This window comes from Lutjanus erythropterus, chromosome 21 (assembly GCF_056507025.1).
Source record: "Lutjanus erythropterus isolate fLutEry1 chromosome 21, fLutEry1.hap2, whole genome shotgun sequence".
In the NCBI taxonomy this organism is placed as follows: domain Eukaryota; kingdom Metazoa; phylum Chordata; class Actinopteri; order Lutjaniformes; family Lutjanidae; genus Lutjanus; species Lutjanus erythropterus.
Window position 1 is genome coordinate 10,491,633 of NC_139337.1, and position 15,517 is coordinate 10,507,149.

General features: G+C 38.2%; 2 protein-coding genes across 2 annotated transcripts in view; one reads left to right on the top strand and one right to left on the bottom strand.

Moving 5' to 3' along the window:
• The window catches only part of prkdc (protein kinase, DNA-activated, catalytic subunit), a 35,705-nt gene extending 27,643 nt beyond the window's left edge, over window positions 1-8,062 (bottom strand). The window contains exons 1-22 of the mRNA XM_084746969.1: window positions 7,782-8,062; window positions 6,531-6,607; window positions 6,345-6,449; window positions 6,122-6,196; window positions 5,847-5,955; window positions 5,423-5,535; window positions 5,134-5,233; window positions 4,940-4,995; window positions 4,696-4,726; window positions 4,449-4,606; window positions 4,185-4,331; window positions 3,914-4,078; window positions 3,574-3,742; window positions 3,363-3,412; window positions 3,109-3,225; window positions 2,570-2,719; window positions 2,155-2,264; window positions 1,750-1,909; window positions 1,577-1,663; window positions 1,328-1,447; window positions 507-666; window positions 259-365 (exon numbers count right to left, since the gene is read on the bottom strand). Coding sequence (XP_084603095.1) covers window positions 259-365; window positions 507-666; window positions 1,328-1,447; window positions 1,577-1,663; window positions 1,750-1,909; window positions 2,155-2,264; window positions 2,570-2,719; window positions 3,109-3,225; window positions 3,363-3,412; window positions 3,574-3,742; window positions 3,914-4,078; window positions 4,185-4,331; window positions 4,449-4,606; window positions 4,696-4,726; window positions 4,940-4,995; window positions 5,134-5,233; window positions 5,423-5,535; window positions 5,847-5,955; window positions 6,122-6,196; window positions 6,345-6,449; window positions 6,531-6,607; window positions 7,782-7,944 — 2,529 coding nt within the window. The 5' untranslated portion in view covers window positions 7,945-8,062. The remainder of the gene's footprint in view (window positions 1-258; window positions 366-506; window positions 667-1,327; window positions 1,448-1,576; window positions 1,664-1,749; window positions 1,910-2,154; window positions 2,265-2,569; window positions 2,720-3,108; window positions 3,226-3,362; window positions 3,413-3,573; window positions 3,743-3,913; window positions 4,079-4,184; window positions 4,332-4,448; window positions 4,607-4,695; window positions 4,727-4,939; window positions 4,996-5,133; window positions 5,234-5,422; window positions 5,536-5,846; window positions 5,956-6,121; window positions 6,197-6,344; window positions 6,450-6,530; window positions 6,608-7,781) is intronic.
• Window positions 8,063-12,587: 4,525 nt separating this feature from the next.
• The window catches only part of arhgap29a (Rho GTPase activating protein 29a), a 44,777-nt gene continuing 41,847 nt past the window's right edge, over window positions 12,588-15,517 (top strand). The window contains exons 1-2 of the mRNA XM_084746812.1: window positions 12,588-12,840; window positions 14,286-14,694. Of these exons, the coding sequence (XP_084602938.1) occupies window positions 14,385-14,694 (310 nt within the window). The 5' untranslated portion in view covers window positions 12,588-12,840; window positions 14,286-14,384. The remainder of the gene's footprint in view (window positions 12,841-14,285; window positions 14,695-15,517) is intronic.

The window sequence follows — 15,517 nt, forward strand, 5'->3', positions numbered from 1 at the left end:
AATTAAAGGACTCCTGGAGGGGCCCATCAGACATTTTGTAGATCTGTAAATGCTTGCACACATCAGGTACAGCATGTTTGCCTCCGTAGGTACTATCATGCTATAAAGTCAACACTGTACTTTGAGGAAAAGTATGTTGATTTTACTCGTAAATTCTGTACATAATACATAGTGAATGGTTGTGAAATTTGAATATAATTTAAACCAGAGCAAATCGCTCTACTGAAAGATGTTTTCCCACATTTCCCCATCCAGTACCATAGTGAGCTGTTTAGATTGTTTCAGGAGTCTCGTCATCACTCGGTTGAATCCTTTGCCACTTGAAGACACAGAAGAAATCACCTCCCAGTTGCTCTCGTCTGTGTCTGAAGTCAAGAACCTCTGAATTAGACTTTTTGTCACTTTACCAGATATCTTTATTAACTAAAAAGAAAATCATAAAAAATTTAACTGAACTTTTAATCAACTGGCAAACAGTGCTCGATCAGCGACCATGACGGGCTTACTGTTGGTGGAGGCGGTTTTCAGGTATCCGTCCAGAAGAGGAAGGATGCTGGTGTAGCAGGGCTGCATAGTCTCCAAGGGGATGTGAGAGGACCAGTCCTCGAGAGCATCCAGGGCTGCGTTGGCCAAAGGAACATGGCTCAGGCCCAACTTCAGAGCCGCCTATACACACCATTCATTCATTCACACACACACAAAGACACACACATTAATGCAGTTTCTGTCTGATGAACCCCACAGCCCAGACAAATAAATTCATGTACTCGCTCCTTCTTCGGCACCATCCATCAGATTCCATATGTGTTCATCACATTTATTTTAAACTGTGTATTATTGAACTATTAATTATATGAAAGTGACTAGTGGATTTTTTTCATATAGATGCACAGTACAGCATAGTAAGTTTCATACAATTATGCGTTACATTATATTACTCATTACTATCATCTATTTAAATTATTTGTTATTATCATTATTTATTATCTGACTCAACTGTTCATCTATTCCTTTTAGCTACTCATTTCATTTTTTCAAGCTACCCGTTTCAACTGTTTATTGATTACTTTGGGAAAACTACCAGTTTATTCACTGCTATTAGCTATTTAAATGATTCATTCATTATTTTTAGCTGACTAAATATTACAACAGTTTGTCCATGATGTTTATCAGTTAGCTAACCAATTCAACTGTTTATTTATTACCACCCTGGTTGGATTTTACTACACAAAACCACCTACTGTGTATTATGTTTTTATTTTAAACTACATTCATCCATCGTCATCTGGTTCACAAATAAACAATGAAACAAATAAAAGGATCCCACCTCAAGAGCAGGACAGTAGGCCTTGATGTCCAGAGCGATGATGTTGTGGTGCAGAGAGAGGACAAACGTCAAGCAGGACGCCAGCAGCTCATCTTTGTACTGCTTCATTCTCACACACACCTGGTGGGGAAAAAAAACACATCACTCGCATGTTTTACATTTCAAATTTCTCTGTGGTGCTCAATTTTTTTTCTTGCACCAACAAGAAAGCTTTTAAGATTCACACAAATTACTGTCAAGAGCAGCTACCTCTTTTCCAAACTTCGACAAGAGTGCAAAACACGAACTCTTCACTGTGTCACTCTGGGGGGACGTAGAGCTTCTCAGGCCAACTCCCTGTTCAAGAGTAGATTTTTATTATTTGTATAATGTGTTCAGGCTTTCTGAGCTCACAAAGTGCTTTATACTTGTGGAAATATTACCTGGTAGTACTTGATTCTCGTCGCAATTTTCATTGTGACAGAGAGCAGCTTGTAAAAGCCACTGACAAGTGGATTTCTTATGGAGTGGAGGATAAGTTCGTGGCTTAAGGGATAAACCCATGACTGAAAGTACTCCACATGCTTCTTCAGCAACAACTCACTGGAAATAAAAGAAAACAGTGGTCATTTATGACACTATGTACGGTTTAAGTGTGATGACCATTAGGGTGTCTGCAGATTTCACTGAGATCATTTTGATACTTTTTAAGACACCTATAAGGTCTGGTAGACTGATCTCCCAGGCTGTGATGGCAGAGAGTGACGGAGAAACAAATATTCAAAGCATCTTGCACAGTTTTGTTCATATTCAAACATACTGAAATGTCTCTGTGTTGTGTCCATTACCTGCAGAAGTCAACCAGGTTGATAAAGGCAGTGAAGTCTTTGATCTTATTGGGCAGCAGATGAGCTGTGGGGTCTGAGGAGGGCAGGATGTGAGCTGCATCATCCAGAGCCTGACAGATGAGAAGAGTTCCATGGATTAGGGTTCAACAGAGTTAAAGTCTTCTGAAGACAAATGTTCAAATTGATACTGACAACATTAAAAAGTCTCGACATTTTCATGCCATCAAAAAGAATTTTAATTTTTCCCTTTAAAAAAAAAGTAGGCAAAGAAGCCTAGGACTTAATCATAATTACTGAAACACCATCATGTATACATTAGCCAATCAGATGGTGTACAGAGTGTTGCATTTGTCTTGTGCGCCTTTTATGAATGTCTATGAACTAAGTTGTAGAGGGCCTAAGAATTAGACCTCACCTCATCTCCTGTTGTCACTTTCTGCACAGACAAGTCCAATTTTTCCACGATTCGGAGGATCGATTTCACCAGCTCATCATACAGGAGACGGCTTAAAGAACCCAGAGCAGCGTTCTGACTTTCAAAAGCTCCATCCAAAAATCCTGAATCCTGCAGGGGACGACACAAACATAACAAGGACATGAAACAAAATAGTAGTAGTGTTTACTGAAAGGTCTTACAGGCCACGTGAGACATTTTCTACCCACAATGGGATTTGTTTTATTTATTCAACTGAGAAAAATGAGACAACCTTGTACTTTTGTACAATTTTAATGATGAAGAGTTTGTAGCCACAAACATTTTAGGTAGTTTTACAGTAAAAAATAATTATCAGAAGATGGAAAATCTTCTAAATGTCTTCAGAAGGGATGCTGAGTGGCTAAACATAACATAATGTAGAATGTGTAATAGGTTATACCAAAAAACCTGTTGAAATTAGTTAAGAAAATTTTCCAATTCTCACAAAAGTAAAACCTAAAAAAAAAGCCTGGCTGTACCTTCAGCTGATCACAGTCCAGAAGACTTTTATACAGAGCGAGATAGTTCTGACTGGATGGAACTTTCCACTTTCCAGCACGAACTTGGGAAGACTCAGAGGAATCTTTGTCTTTGTCCTGTGAAAAGAGACAAAATGTGTATTTCTTCAACAGTAAAAAGAATTGTTGATTGAAGGACAGTAGTGTAACTGAAAATAAAACAACACGAGCGTGAATTCAGTAATGATATCAGCATCTGAAAACATGCATCTAACCTCAGAAAGCGTGATGGGCTTTGAACAGACACGGATCAAACCCTGGTGCACTGAAAAATAAACAGCGATCTCATGTCAGATAACAGTCATACAAGGACAGCGTTCTGTTAAAATCAGATTATGATAACAAGTTCTATTTTTGCTGTATTTAAAGGACCCTTTGCTGATATTGCAGTAGCCTTTAGGTGCAATGTGTTCATGAGCAACATACCCACTGAGCTGATAAAACTCCACAGGACAGGTCCTTTAGAGGCCATGGCCACCAGCACCTTAAGGATGGCCCTGCAACAAGTATTCTGCATCCTCTCACTGTACTGAGGGAAGCTATCGATCTGCACCACAAGGAGACGCTCCAGTATAGGAGTGTACACCTCTGGAACCTGAGAGCATTGACACAAAGCAGACGTCCAAATGAGACGATCATTACAAGGAGATAATTCTTTCTTCTGTGCAAATACATATATACACGTAAGGCTGAAAATCTATGAAGCTTGTCAGTCTGATTTAAGGTGCCGTTGTTGATCACTTCAATAATTGGTTGAAGTGGTTACCTTGTCCAGGTGAATCAGGACACTAGCTATGGAGTCCAGGAAGCTGGGCAGCTGGTAGAAGCTGTCGTCCTCTCCGTCAGACTCAGTCAGGTACATCTGCTTACAGCGCTGAATCAGCTCCGTGTACATCAAATCCACGTCTTGTGGGCAAACTTTCTTACAAGGCTACAGAAAAATAAAAGTAACAGAAGATGAAATATTGAATTCAAGATTATCTAGTGCCTTACACAGGAAACCAGCTGTAATTAAAGCAATAAGGCAATAAACATACTGCTGCAAAGAATCCATATCCTCGTATGGCGATGGACAGCTCTTTATGTGTTGAGTCCATGGTCTTAATGATGCCGCAGAACTTCTGCATGAAGAACTTCAACTTGCTTTTGTGCTCCTCAATATTATCAGCCACCAGCATTGCAACCTTAAAATGATCATAAAGTATTGTAAAGCAGTGGTGTTGGAATTATTCTGAAATATTTTGACTCTTCAACTCAGTTAGCATCATGTCTGTCCGGTCTTGAAGAGCTGACATGTTTACCTGTTTGAGGAAGGCCTCCAGTGCATAGTAACTTGTCTTCTTCATCTCGGCGTTGATGTGTCCACAGAGCTTGGACATGACGTCAAACAGAGGTCTGTAGTGGTCCATCAGGCAGCTGCTGAACTGGGCTGCATGTCTGGCAAATAATCTGAGCCCAGCTGTTTAAGAAACAGAGTCAAACAGTCAATGAGATGCTAGTTTTCAATGTGATTTATTGTCATTTTGCTGTGGAAATGACAGCCCTTACCAAATGTGACAGCATAGCGATTCATCTCCATCTACAACAAGGATGGGAAAACAAGCTATTAGAGAGGGCATGTTGCATAATGTCACATTTAATGTAAAAACACTCAAACAGTCCAGTACTTAACAACTTTTTATAAACGTTTGAGGTTCAATACCAAGACATAGGTATTACATGTATACTTCTCTTGCCATGCAGTGTACTCAAACTATTAAGACAGTTAGATAGCTGAGACAATGACATTTACCTGGGGACTGATGGCCTTCAGAGCATACTGAAAAATGTCCTTACATGTTGCTGGGTCTGCGAGTCAGAGACACACACACTAATCATGCAGCCTTATAAACAGAACTGAGGATTTTTTTTTTTTGCTGTTGTTGTACATTTGAAATAAACAGATGTAGCAAACGTGGACACACACAGACAGACGCAACGTCCTACCTTCTTCCATGGTTTTAGCAAAGTTGACCATTAGAGCGGTGATTCCTCTCAAACAACCAGCTACAACAAAAAGTTTTGGTTCCTTTGTTGAAGAGGTCATCTGAAATAAAAACATTCAACACCACAACTGAGTACACACACACACAGAAAAATTTAACCTGCTGTTTTCAACCGGCTGGATCAGAATCAGGATGGTCATTTTGCCCAAACACTTGGCACCACACATACAACGGATCATGGTTTTCTCCTTGTTCTTTTTCTGTCACCGCAGCATCACCTGCACACATACCTGCTCTTTTAGCTCCCCCAGATAAGCTTTGTAGAGTTTGTCAGAGTTGTTGACCATCTCGCTGGGATGAACCTCTGCAAGGACTCCCAGCAACTCATAGATTTTGCCAAGGACTATTACAAAATATGACAAAAGAGAAGGATTCATTTACATTTTAATTGCATGTTTAAAGACATTCTCATTAGGGTGCTATTGTGTGACTTCTGTGTTTTTTTTTTGTGTTTCAAATTTAGCATACAATTAAACTGATATTAGCTTTCTACACCAGTAATCCTGCCATTTCTTCAAGCTGAGGTCATGCTGACCGCCATATACTGTAGGTGATACGATGACTATGATAAATACCTCATAAAATCCCATTTCAAAATATCCAAACTATCCCTTTAAATCAAACCTTGGTTTCAGGTATGAAATGAAGACTCACCTGAATCTGGTAATTTGCTCTTCTGACAAAGCTCACTGTAAAATCTTTTGAATATATCAGAGATCCGAAGGTCTGCAACCACACTGGAAGCTTTTGTTGTTTGGAGAACCTGTGGAGAATATTTGACGAGAACATGTTCATATTCACACATATCATACCGACTCTCACAAGATCACATGAATAAGGAATTCTGTCAGCAGTGCATCACTTCTTTTGGTCTGAATGCAGTTTATGTTGTTCTCCTTGCAGAAGAAGCGGTGCCAAAAGAAACACACCTTAATAAGGAGCTCCATCACCGGAACTCTACATTTGGCTACTTTCTCCTTTGTATACACAGCCATGCATGTGTCCTATGAAAAAAACAGAAACAGAGCTTTAAGCAATACACTGGCTGTAGAATAACACTTGTACATGTGGGACTATAAAAGAAAAAAAAAAAAATCAGTGTCTGATGGGTTTCCTGAGAAAACAAAAATCTGATTCTAAATGGGAACTTACTCTTATGTCAACAGCATAAGTCTTCTCCCAACCTTTGACTCCTGGTGAGACCCTGTCCAAGAACTTCTCCAAAAAACCTAGGATCTTAACCCGGGTGTCCTGGAGCTGGAAAAAAGATGTTTCTGTCAACACAAGAACTTTAAGTTCACTACTATTATTGTTCAGTGGATGTTCTTTGATATCTACCTCATCTGATGGTAGGGACTTCCTGAGGAAGATGAGCAGTCCATAGTCTTTAGAGAACAACAACGAAGTCTGTAAAGCTTCAAGATAAAGATGCAAAGATGGAATCAGAGGGAAAGCATGTTAATCACAGTGAACAACAGTGAACACAATACCAGGGAGAACACTGTAGTTGCATTGACACTGGGTAAAATTGATTCATTGTGTTTGTAATTTAATAAAATGACCAGTGGTGCGATGTAACTAAGTTTAGAGATAACTTGTACTAGTGAGTATTTTCTTTTCAGGCTATTTTCTGCTTCTCCTCCATTAGATTTCAGAAGGAAATATTGTACTTTTTACTGCACTACAAGTATCTGACAGTTTCAGTTATTGGATATTTTACAAATTGAGATGTTTCTCATTACAGGACAAGACCGTTATTTTATTTTGTTATAAATCAATTTTATTTTATTTTGTTATAAATTAAACAACCCAATAAGATTAAGTACAGCTGAAATGATTAGATGATTAATCAATTAGCTGACTAAACATAAAATTAAATGGCAACAATTTTGATAATCAATTCAGATACTTTTACTTAAGTAACATTTTCAGTGCATGGATTTTAATTGTAATGGAGTACATTTACAGTACTTTCATTTGAGTAAAGGATCTGAATACTCCCTCCATCACTGAGTATGACCATGTGCTATGTGTTGCATATTGTGTGAACTAAAGAGAGTGAATCCCCTGAGGAATGAAATGCAGTGGAGGGAACCTGTGGTCTGAACTACATCCTCCACCTGAATCCTCTGTTGCAAACAAACTACAGACTGTTTACAACTCAAACATTTAATCCTTGTATTTGGATTGATTTACAAAATTAAAGGTGTAGATTTAAAATTGAGTTATACTAACTTTTTTAAAGCTTTGTTTATTGTCCAAGAGTCACGTGGTTTTTATGCATCGAGTTCTGAAGCGTTGCCGCCCACCACCATGTCCACCACTGTGAGTTTTGGCGCAAGCCGCTGATAAGTTACAGGCAAACTAAATAAAAGGTTCTCGAGGTTATTGAAATATTTTCTGCATGCCGAACTGATAATGAGCTTCAAATAATCCCCTAAACATCGTCTTCTACAAGGTGTTTGACACTCATCAACAACAAAAGCATTATGAATATGAAACTGCCAGATTGTCAATGGAGTTTGGCGCGGATTCAAATAGCCCCTATGAGATAGTGAGAGGAGTATGTGGTGGACTTCATCATCTTACCAAGTTCATTCTCTGTTGATGCTAGCATGCACTCCTGTCCCAAGTCACCGACAATATCGTGGCATTTCAAAGCTGCAGCTCGGCAGTCTTCGTCTGAAAATGATTCATGAAGTTTGAGAAGAAGCCCGTGAATCCCTCCGGCGGTATTGCTATCAGAAGACATGGCTGCATCACTGAACTTAAGCTAACATTGGCAATAGAAGAGACTCTTAACTTTCTCTTGAAAGTATATAATCATACAAAGACTCAACTAGCTGAACAACACACTATCAAGCTACGCGGCGCATTCAATCCTAACTCATTACGCACATCAGGAAGAATCGGGAGCGGATGCACGCCGCCTGTGCTTCAAAATAAAAGCCTTGATCGATAAGTACACTTCTATTTTGGAAGATCAAACTACTGACTTCTCCACTTCCATAACGATAGGAAAACAGTGTTATTATTACAGCTACCCATTGTTACCCAATTTAACCTCTAAGGGACAGGGACACTCATATAAGGGATTTTATTCGATTTTATTGATTTTTTTTTTTTTTTTTATTGCTTTGAATGGTTTAATAAAGTGCAAATTCTAAGTCAACGTATTATTAACAAATAGTATTTGTAACATGTAGTGGTATTTGTACATGACTATCAATAGCATAATTTATACTTCTTAAATATAATTGAGGTAATAGTAGTATCAATAAATTAAGTAGAATACATATTAATATCTATATTATTCCCGCCGAAGAAAGTCTGCTTGTAGTGTCTGTATGTGGCCACACACTAGAGAACATTATCAGTAACATCATTTTATGATAACTTGTTAGTCCCTCTCTGAACGTTTGGTAACTGTATTTTGAAAATATTTACCAGAACTACTAATACTGTCATGGCTCCATTGACGCTGACTTGACAAATTTAATTGTGTCGCAGTTCCTCACTTTCACCACTTGAGGGCAGTGAACATTCATGATTCTTGTGTTCAGAAATTTCTCCACTAACAATCCTCAGCAGATTAAGTTAGTCCGCATAGCAAGCAGACAGTTTTCAAGAGTTTTTTGTAATGCAAATGACTATTACTCAACCTAGATTTACTGGATAATTCACTTCTGGGCCATGTGAAGTGTTTTGATTTGATTAAAAGTGATAATACACTATAGATCTACAATTTTTTTTTTGTCGCCAGCACAGTCTGCAATCCAATACAGTGCTTTATACACTGGAACAGCAATGCTTTATAGGAGCAATGTGTGAAATATCATATTTTCACATCTAATGCAGTGGATAAAGGATTCATTTTCATTAAAGCCAGAGATAGTGATTATTAAACAATGGAAAGACAAACCAAGACATTTATTTTGTTTCATTTTTATTGTTTTAGTTTACAAAAATTGCAGAGACGACTGCAAAAATGGCATTTATAATAAAATCTTGCACCAGAGGAAAAAAGAGTGAGCAACAGTTGCTTGAAAATAGAATGAGGGAAGACATATATGCACACTGCACTTAATATTTTAACTTAATTGTCTTTTATAGGATTTTGCTGCTCATAAGCTCTCCATATTATAGCACAGATGTCACACTTCAGTTCCTGATTGAATGTATATGAAATTGATGTCTTATTTGCATTATCCACAAGGCGAGACAGGTGCAGCTGCAGCTTCTTACAGTTGGTTCATTTGAACCAGATGGTGAATCTATACTCTGACAATTAAACTACATTTACGCTGCAGGCAAACATGCTGCAATCTGTTGTTTGCCTCTTACTCTGATCTTTTCAAATCAGATTTGTGCCACTTTCACATGTGGTCCTAAATCAGAAACAGGTCTGATTTTATGGAATGTGACCTCGGTGTGAACAGTCAAATCAGAATTCATTTATGTCACTCCAGCACCTGAAGTGTCTTGAAAGACTTGTTGAGAGGCGCTGACAGATAAAAGTGAAAGAAGCCCCTTGGCCACCTGAAATCTTGGATGAAATCTCTTTCTGTGAAGCCATTCACATCAACCATGAGCCACCACTCCTAGCTCTGACTCTGCATTCACACACACCTCTGTGCAGAGGCAACAGAAGAGCCATTATAAACAAATTGTCTTTCTTTCTCTTCATTATGGTCTGCTCATGAATTTAATGGCTTCCATTGCACATCAACTTATTAATGAATCTATGGATGGGACCATTTAACAGCAATACCAATTTTGCGTTCCAACATGCTGTGAAACATTTTTCAGAAATCAGACTCATGGTACTGGACCTCATTCCAGGGTACATTTTAAAAACAAACAAACAAACAAACAAACAAACAAAAAAAAAAAGTGATCTGAGCAATAAGTTAGAATTTATGACTAAGGCTTGGAGTGTGAATGTTGCTTTAGAACATTCTCAAGACTGGAATATTATGCCATCAATGTAAAAATAGCAATAAAAATATATAAATCCCTTTTGTGTTACAATTCACAAGGTGATTTAGTAATAATCAAATTCATGAAAACACCAAATGTGCTTAAGCTGCAAAAACCCCCCCCAAAAAAACAAAAAACAAAACAACAACAACAACAGTTCCAGTGATCAGCCAACAGTGCAGCCAGCAGAGTACACAGGACACAGATGCAGTGGAAGTGATGTGATTGTGACTATATTCAGTGATCTCATCTTGACCACAGGAAGTCTCTGTGGCCAAAAGAAACACCTTGTAAACTGTGATATGATGGGATAAAATAGTTTCTAAAATTAATTGTCAGAAAAGAAATGTGAATTAAAAAACAAAAAAACAAAAAACAAAAAAACTCTCAGATTTAAACAGAAAGGCAATACAGGCACTCCAAAAAATAAGTGGTGACAACGAGGAAGGAAAAATTAAAAAAAAGCCTTTATTACAGTCATTTAAAATGACAACATGTTTCAACCACAGATTTAGCCACTACAATAAAGGCTTTTTAATTTTCCCTTCCTTGTTACTACCACTTATTTGTTTAAAGTTCCTGCATTGTCTTCCTGTTTACGCTGTTTTCCCCCGTTTTACAAGAGCACATGATACATCGTTCATCTATGGTTGAATATATAAGGCAACCAGTCATCTCCTTTTCTCAAGGAAAAGCAATATATATCCATATATAAGAAGCACAACTATGCCTTACTTATTGTTTAAAAAGAAAAAAAAAAATCTAAATATTAAGATTCACAGATGAGGTGATGAGTGTCTGGCTCATTTGACTGCACTACATCAACGTCACCAGCAGATGTCAGTCACGTGTGCATTGGATCAATTTTCAGAACAGCTGGTTGAAACACCTCAAAGGTTAAAGACAGAAAGCCTTTATTTTCATCCATATATATATCTAAGGTATTTTCACATTCAAAACCAAAAAGTTTTTGTCATATATTAGTGGTTTTGAAACTAGGACTGTAGGGGTTTCACAGAATAAGGTGAAACAGAATATTTTAATGTTTCTCACATTGTTTGAAAGATTGAGCAAGAAGGAAAGGAAATAGAGTTGGATGTTATGATTGATTGTAATTTATAGTGATGCATCATTGCTTGATTATGAAGACTTTTTTTTAATCTTCAAACTTAATAATAATAATAATAATAATAATAATAATAATAATAATAATAATAATAATAGTCACTCAGAGGGGATTCCTTAAGACAAATTCCTCTGTTTGTAGTCTCATGTGCATCTATTGTGGGTGTCCTCGACATAAAAAAGTTTGAAAAACCCCTGCCTATACTTTAGTAACAGTGCAGAAGTAAATTATATTTTTAGACTTTGTTATTGTATTAACTCCCTAATGATGATGAGTCATGTTAGGTGACCAGGTGCAGATCTCTTACTGTGAGACAGGACACTCCTTTACATTCTTCCTTTGAAGAATGAATGTCTCCATGTATCTCTGCTCCACAGAAACATAATGCTGCAGCAGAGCAGTGTCAACTGTGGTTACAGCTACTCAAGCAGGCCTCTATATAAACTGCAGTGATTTACAACTCAGGCAAACGTAATAAAGTGTCTGAGCCTCTGTAGCAGTGTATCTCTGTCTCATTGCTTCTCGCACACAGTAAAATAAATGCTACTCGTGCTATTTTGTATATGTTATTGGACTTTTATCGAGTGTGTTATCTTTAACAGTGACCTATTCAATTTATTTAACAGATTACAGCTCTGTCGAAGAAGAACAAGTCCAAAAGAAAGATACCGGAAGTGAAGAGGTTTTATGTTCAAAATAAAAGTCTAAAATGAAGCGCTCAAATTGTTCTCTTTCCATACATGGGCTTTTTTATTCAGGTTGGTATTTATGACAAATTTTACGTTAAGACTAGTTGTGTCAATTTTGGCTACAAGTTTAACATTGCTGGCTGTTTTGTCTGCAATTGTTTTTGTGATAGTTATTGCTTAATTTTGATTTTAGCATATATTTGATATATTTGTTTTTAGCGTATATTTGATTAGTTTTCTTAATTCCAGTTCTCTTTTGAATGCTTTTTAATATATAGCTATGTATAATTATTGAAAATAAAAAAATAAAAGAAATAAAAGATGTACATAAACAAAAAATTTTTTTTTTTTTTTTACCATTATCGATAGCAGAAATTTGTTTTACTGCTTAAAATCAATATTCGCATCAACCCCAAAAATGCAGGACTGGCCGGGCTCTAACAAAAGGCCTTTCAAAGCGACATGAAGCAAGGTGTGAATGCCCAGCCAGTAAATTTATTTTGAAAGGTAAAACCGGAAAGTCAACATTTCATCGTGGGTTTCTTGACACTTTAAAACTCCAGACACCTGTTGTTAGGGGAGGACTCCACACGAAATCCCCTACACACATAGAGACACACGTACACACCAATCACAAGTTACAGCCTGCATCACATGGAGAGAGTAGGCGAGTGAACACAGTGGAGTTGAGCTGGACAGACAGTCTCTGAGGGGCTTTGGGGACACGGACGGCTGTGAGACATAAGGATAGCGCTGTGGTTGTGGATTAATTTGTCTTTCTCAAGATTGGCCATCGGTCATTTTTCCGCTTCAAGCCTTTTTTCGGCTGAAATGTTTCAGGACCCAGCAACAGGTGTGTAACTTTGTCTGAGAACTTAACACTTGTTTGACACAAATCGCCGCCGATAAATAATGTAACGTTACATTTTAAGATAAAGAAGTATTTAGACACGGTGCAAGTTAGCTGCGTACTTTTAACGGAGCGAACGCCGTTCACGCATTTAGCATTTTAATGCTGTTTTTGCCGGTGTAGCCTAACGTTACTTGTTCTTGTGGTAAAATTACTTTAAGCCCTTTCTTTACTCTTAACACACTAATTCGGCATATCTTAGACACACGAAACATTTATCATTTCCACAAAATCAAAACGTTCATCTAGCTATCTGATGTTAACGTTAAACCCAAATGGCCGTGGTGTGGCAGTAGGAACTGCTTACAAAAGTCGAGATTTTAAGACAAAAAGTGTTGCTTGGTAGATTTTATGAATGCCGAATTAAGTAATGGACCTCAATAATTTGTCTGTCGTAAGAGGGCTTAAGTTCGTCTCGTTTTTTCAACTCTAAGCCAGAAATGATCATTTTGTGGGGTTTTGGACCAGCAGTGTCGTGTTCACTTGCTACCTGTGCACGGGGAGATGCGACCACACAGTGCAGATAGGAGTTGCATGCTCACCTATATTTAACACTATTCTCTGCTGTTCTTCTCAATTCATATACCATTGAATTACGTTATGTTTACACCAGTTGTAACACCCAGCAATGCCACAGGTTATAATTAATATAGAAAAGGACATTCATAAATGTGAAAACTTTAATAATTGAATATATTATGTCTTTAATGCCCTGAGTGAGGTGCATGTAAGTCATAGCCAAACATAGTCATGGTGTGACTGTTGGAGGATAACACCATGTTTGGTAAATCACAGTTAAAGACAGATTTGCTTTGTCAGATTATGTTTTGAGTTTTATTTTGCATCATTACCTTTTACATGAAAAAATGAGGCTATTTTATCACTACAACATTTACTTGATGAAGTACCCCATATTTTTGAAAATTGCACACTACTTTTGAAATACTGCAGGCAGGCAGACAGCAGCGCTGTCAGAGGCCAAAATTAGCACCAGCCAGCCAGCCAAACATTTGTAAAATACTGGTAAAAAGTGGCATTCATCAGCCATTTGGCCAGTGGATTCAGGAACTGTCTGGCTACACACATAATTTTCTTCTGAGTGACTCATGCAAACTCACTGCAGATTAATTATATTATAGTTTCAAGGGAAATATGAAAGATCCACACATTGAATTTTGTCAACAATGGCAGAGACAACGTATTTCACAGTGTTCTCAACGCTGTTCTGTAAAAATGAAATGGGATGAAGAGCAGTCCAGTTTGACCTGTTGCTGTCAGGGTGTATGTCCTGCTAAAACTAAGATGGTAATGTACCACACCTGTGAATCAGCCAGTAATGTCACTGTATTTCAAATGTCAGGATTAAGATTCTTCTCTTTCCTTGGCAGCATCTGTCATCCCTGTCGTGGTGCAGTGCTGGGTCTGAGAACGGAGCTGAACCGCCGGATAACAACCACCGGGCCTGAGGGCCGCTGGACCATTAAGAGATGCTGGCTGCCATGCTGCGCCAGAGTACAGGTGGAGGATCGGGAGGAGGAGGAGGCGGTGGCGGCGGTGGCAGTGGTGGAACCAAACTTCCTCTAGGCATCTCCCGCCTCTCCAGCTCCAGCTTGGGTTCAACGAGCCCTTCTAGTGTGGGAACATGGATACCGGGCAGGATCTCAAAGAGCAGCTCGGTGAGCTCAGACAGCCCAGATATCCCCGCCTCAGATCCAAACTATATAATGCAGCTGGTCAGCGATGTGCGCAAGTTTGCTGATGTGCTTCTACAACTCAAAGAAGTTTTCAACTCCAAAGGTAAGTTTAGAAAGAGTAGACACGGGAATTAAGGGAAATATGGCACACTGATTTTCATAATTTCTTGCTGGTTTAGTTGCTTTTTCAACATTCTTCTCTAATGCAATGCTTTTTTTTGAGGAACTGATGTCTGACAGCCTGTATAATAAATCGTTTATATTCACAAATTCAAATACTATCTCAAGCTTAATCTGCTGCTATTTTTAAGTGTCTGACTTTGAGTTCACCTGTTAATAACTTGTTGCCACAACAATCGGCCTGTATGGATGTGGGCTTTTCAAAAAGTTACACGTGCGCGTGCTTCCACTTATTATTTAGCCATGACAGGTCATCTTGTTTCCTTGTTTCCTGTGATGACATGGGCACATCATCGTGGTTAAATCCTGCCCTGCCCTCTTTGCTTTATGGTGATCATTTTCCCTCATAAACAAGATGTGTACGTCCTCTGCTAGTGTAGAGGGAGAAAACCAGTGGCATAGTGTAAGCACAGCCAAAGGGATTTATAACGGACCTTAGCTGCCAGTCAACTCTTGTGTACACACTGCTGCTTTCACCACAATGTACACAGTCGCAGGTCTATCTACATGTTTTGTCCCGCTGTGGCCTTGGCTGCGCGGTCAGTCAACCAGTCTTATCTCACTTTTAGTTTGGTTCTTGCCCTCCTTGTTTCTTTCTCTGAAGTAGAAAATACATAGAAAGTGTATTTCCTGGTTGGTTAATGAAGGTTTTGATAAAATACTAAGCAGTTTTCTGGAAAAAACTCAATATTATCATTTTTTTTAAATATTTTATATTTGTCATTCTGGTTATTTTTAAGGTGAAT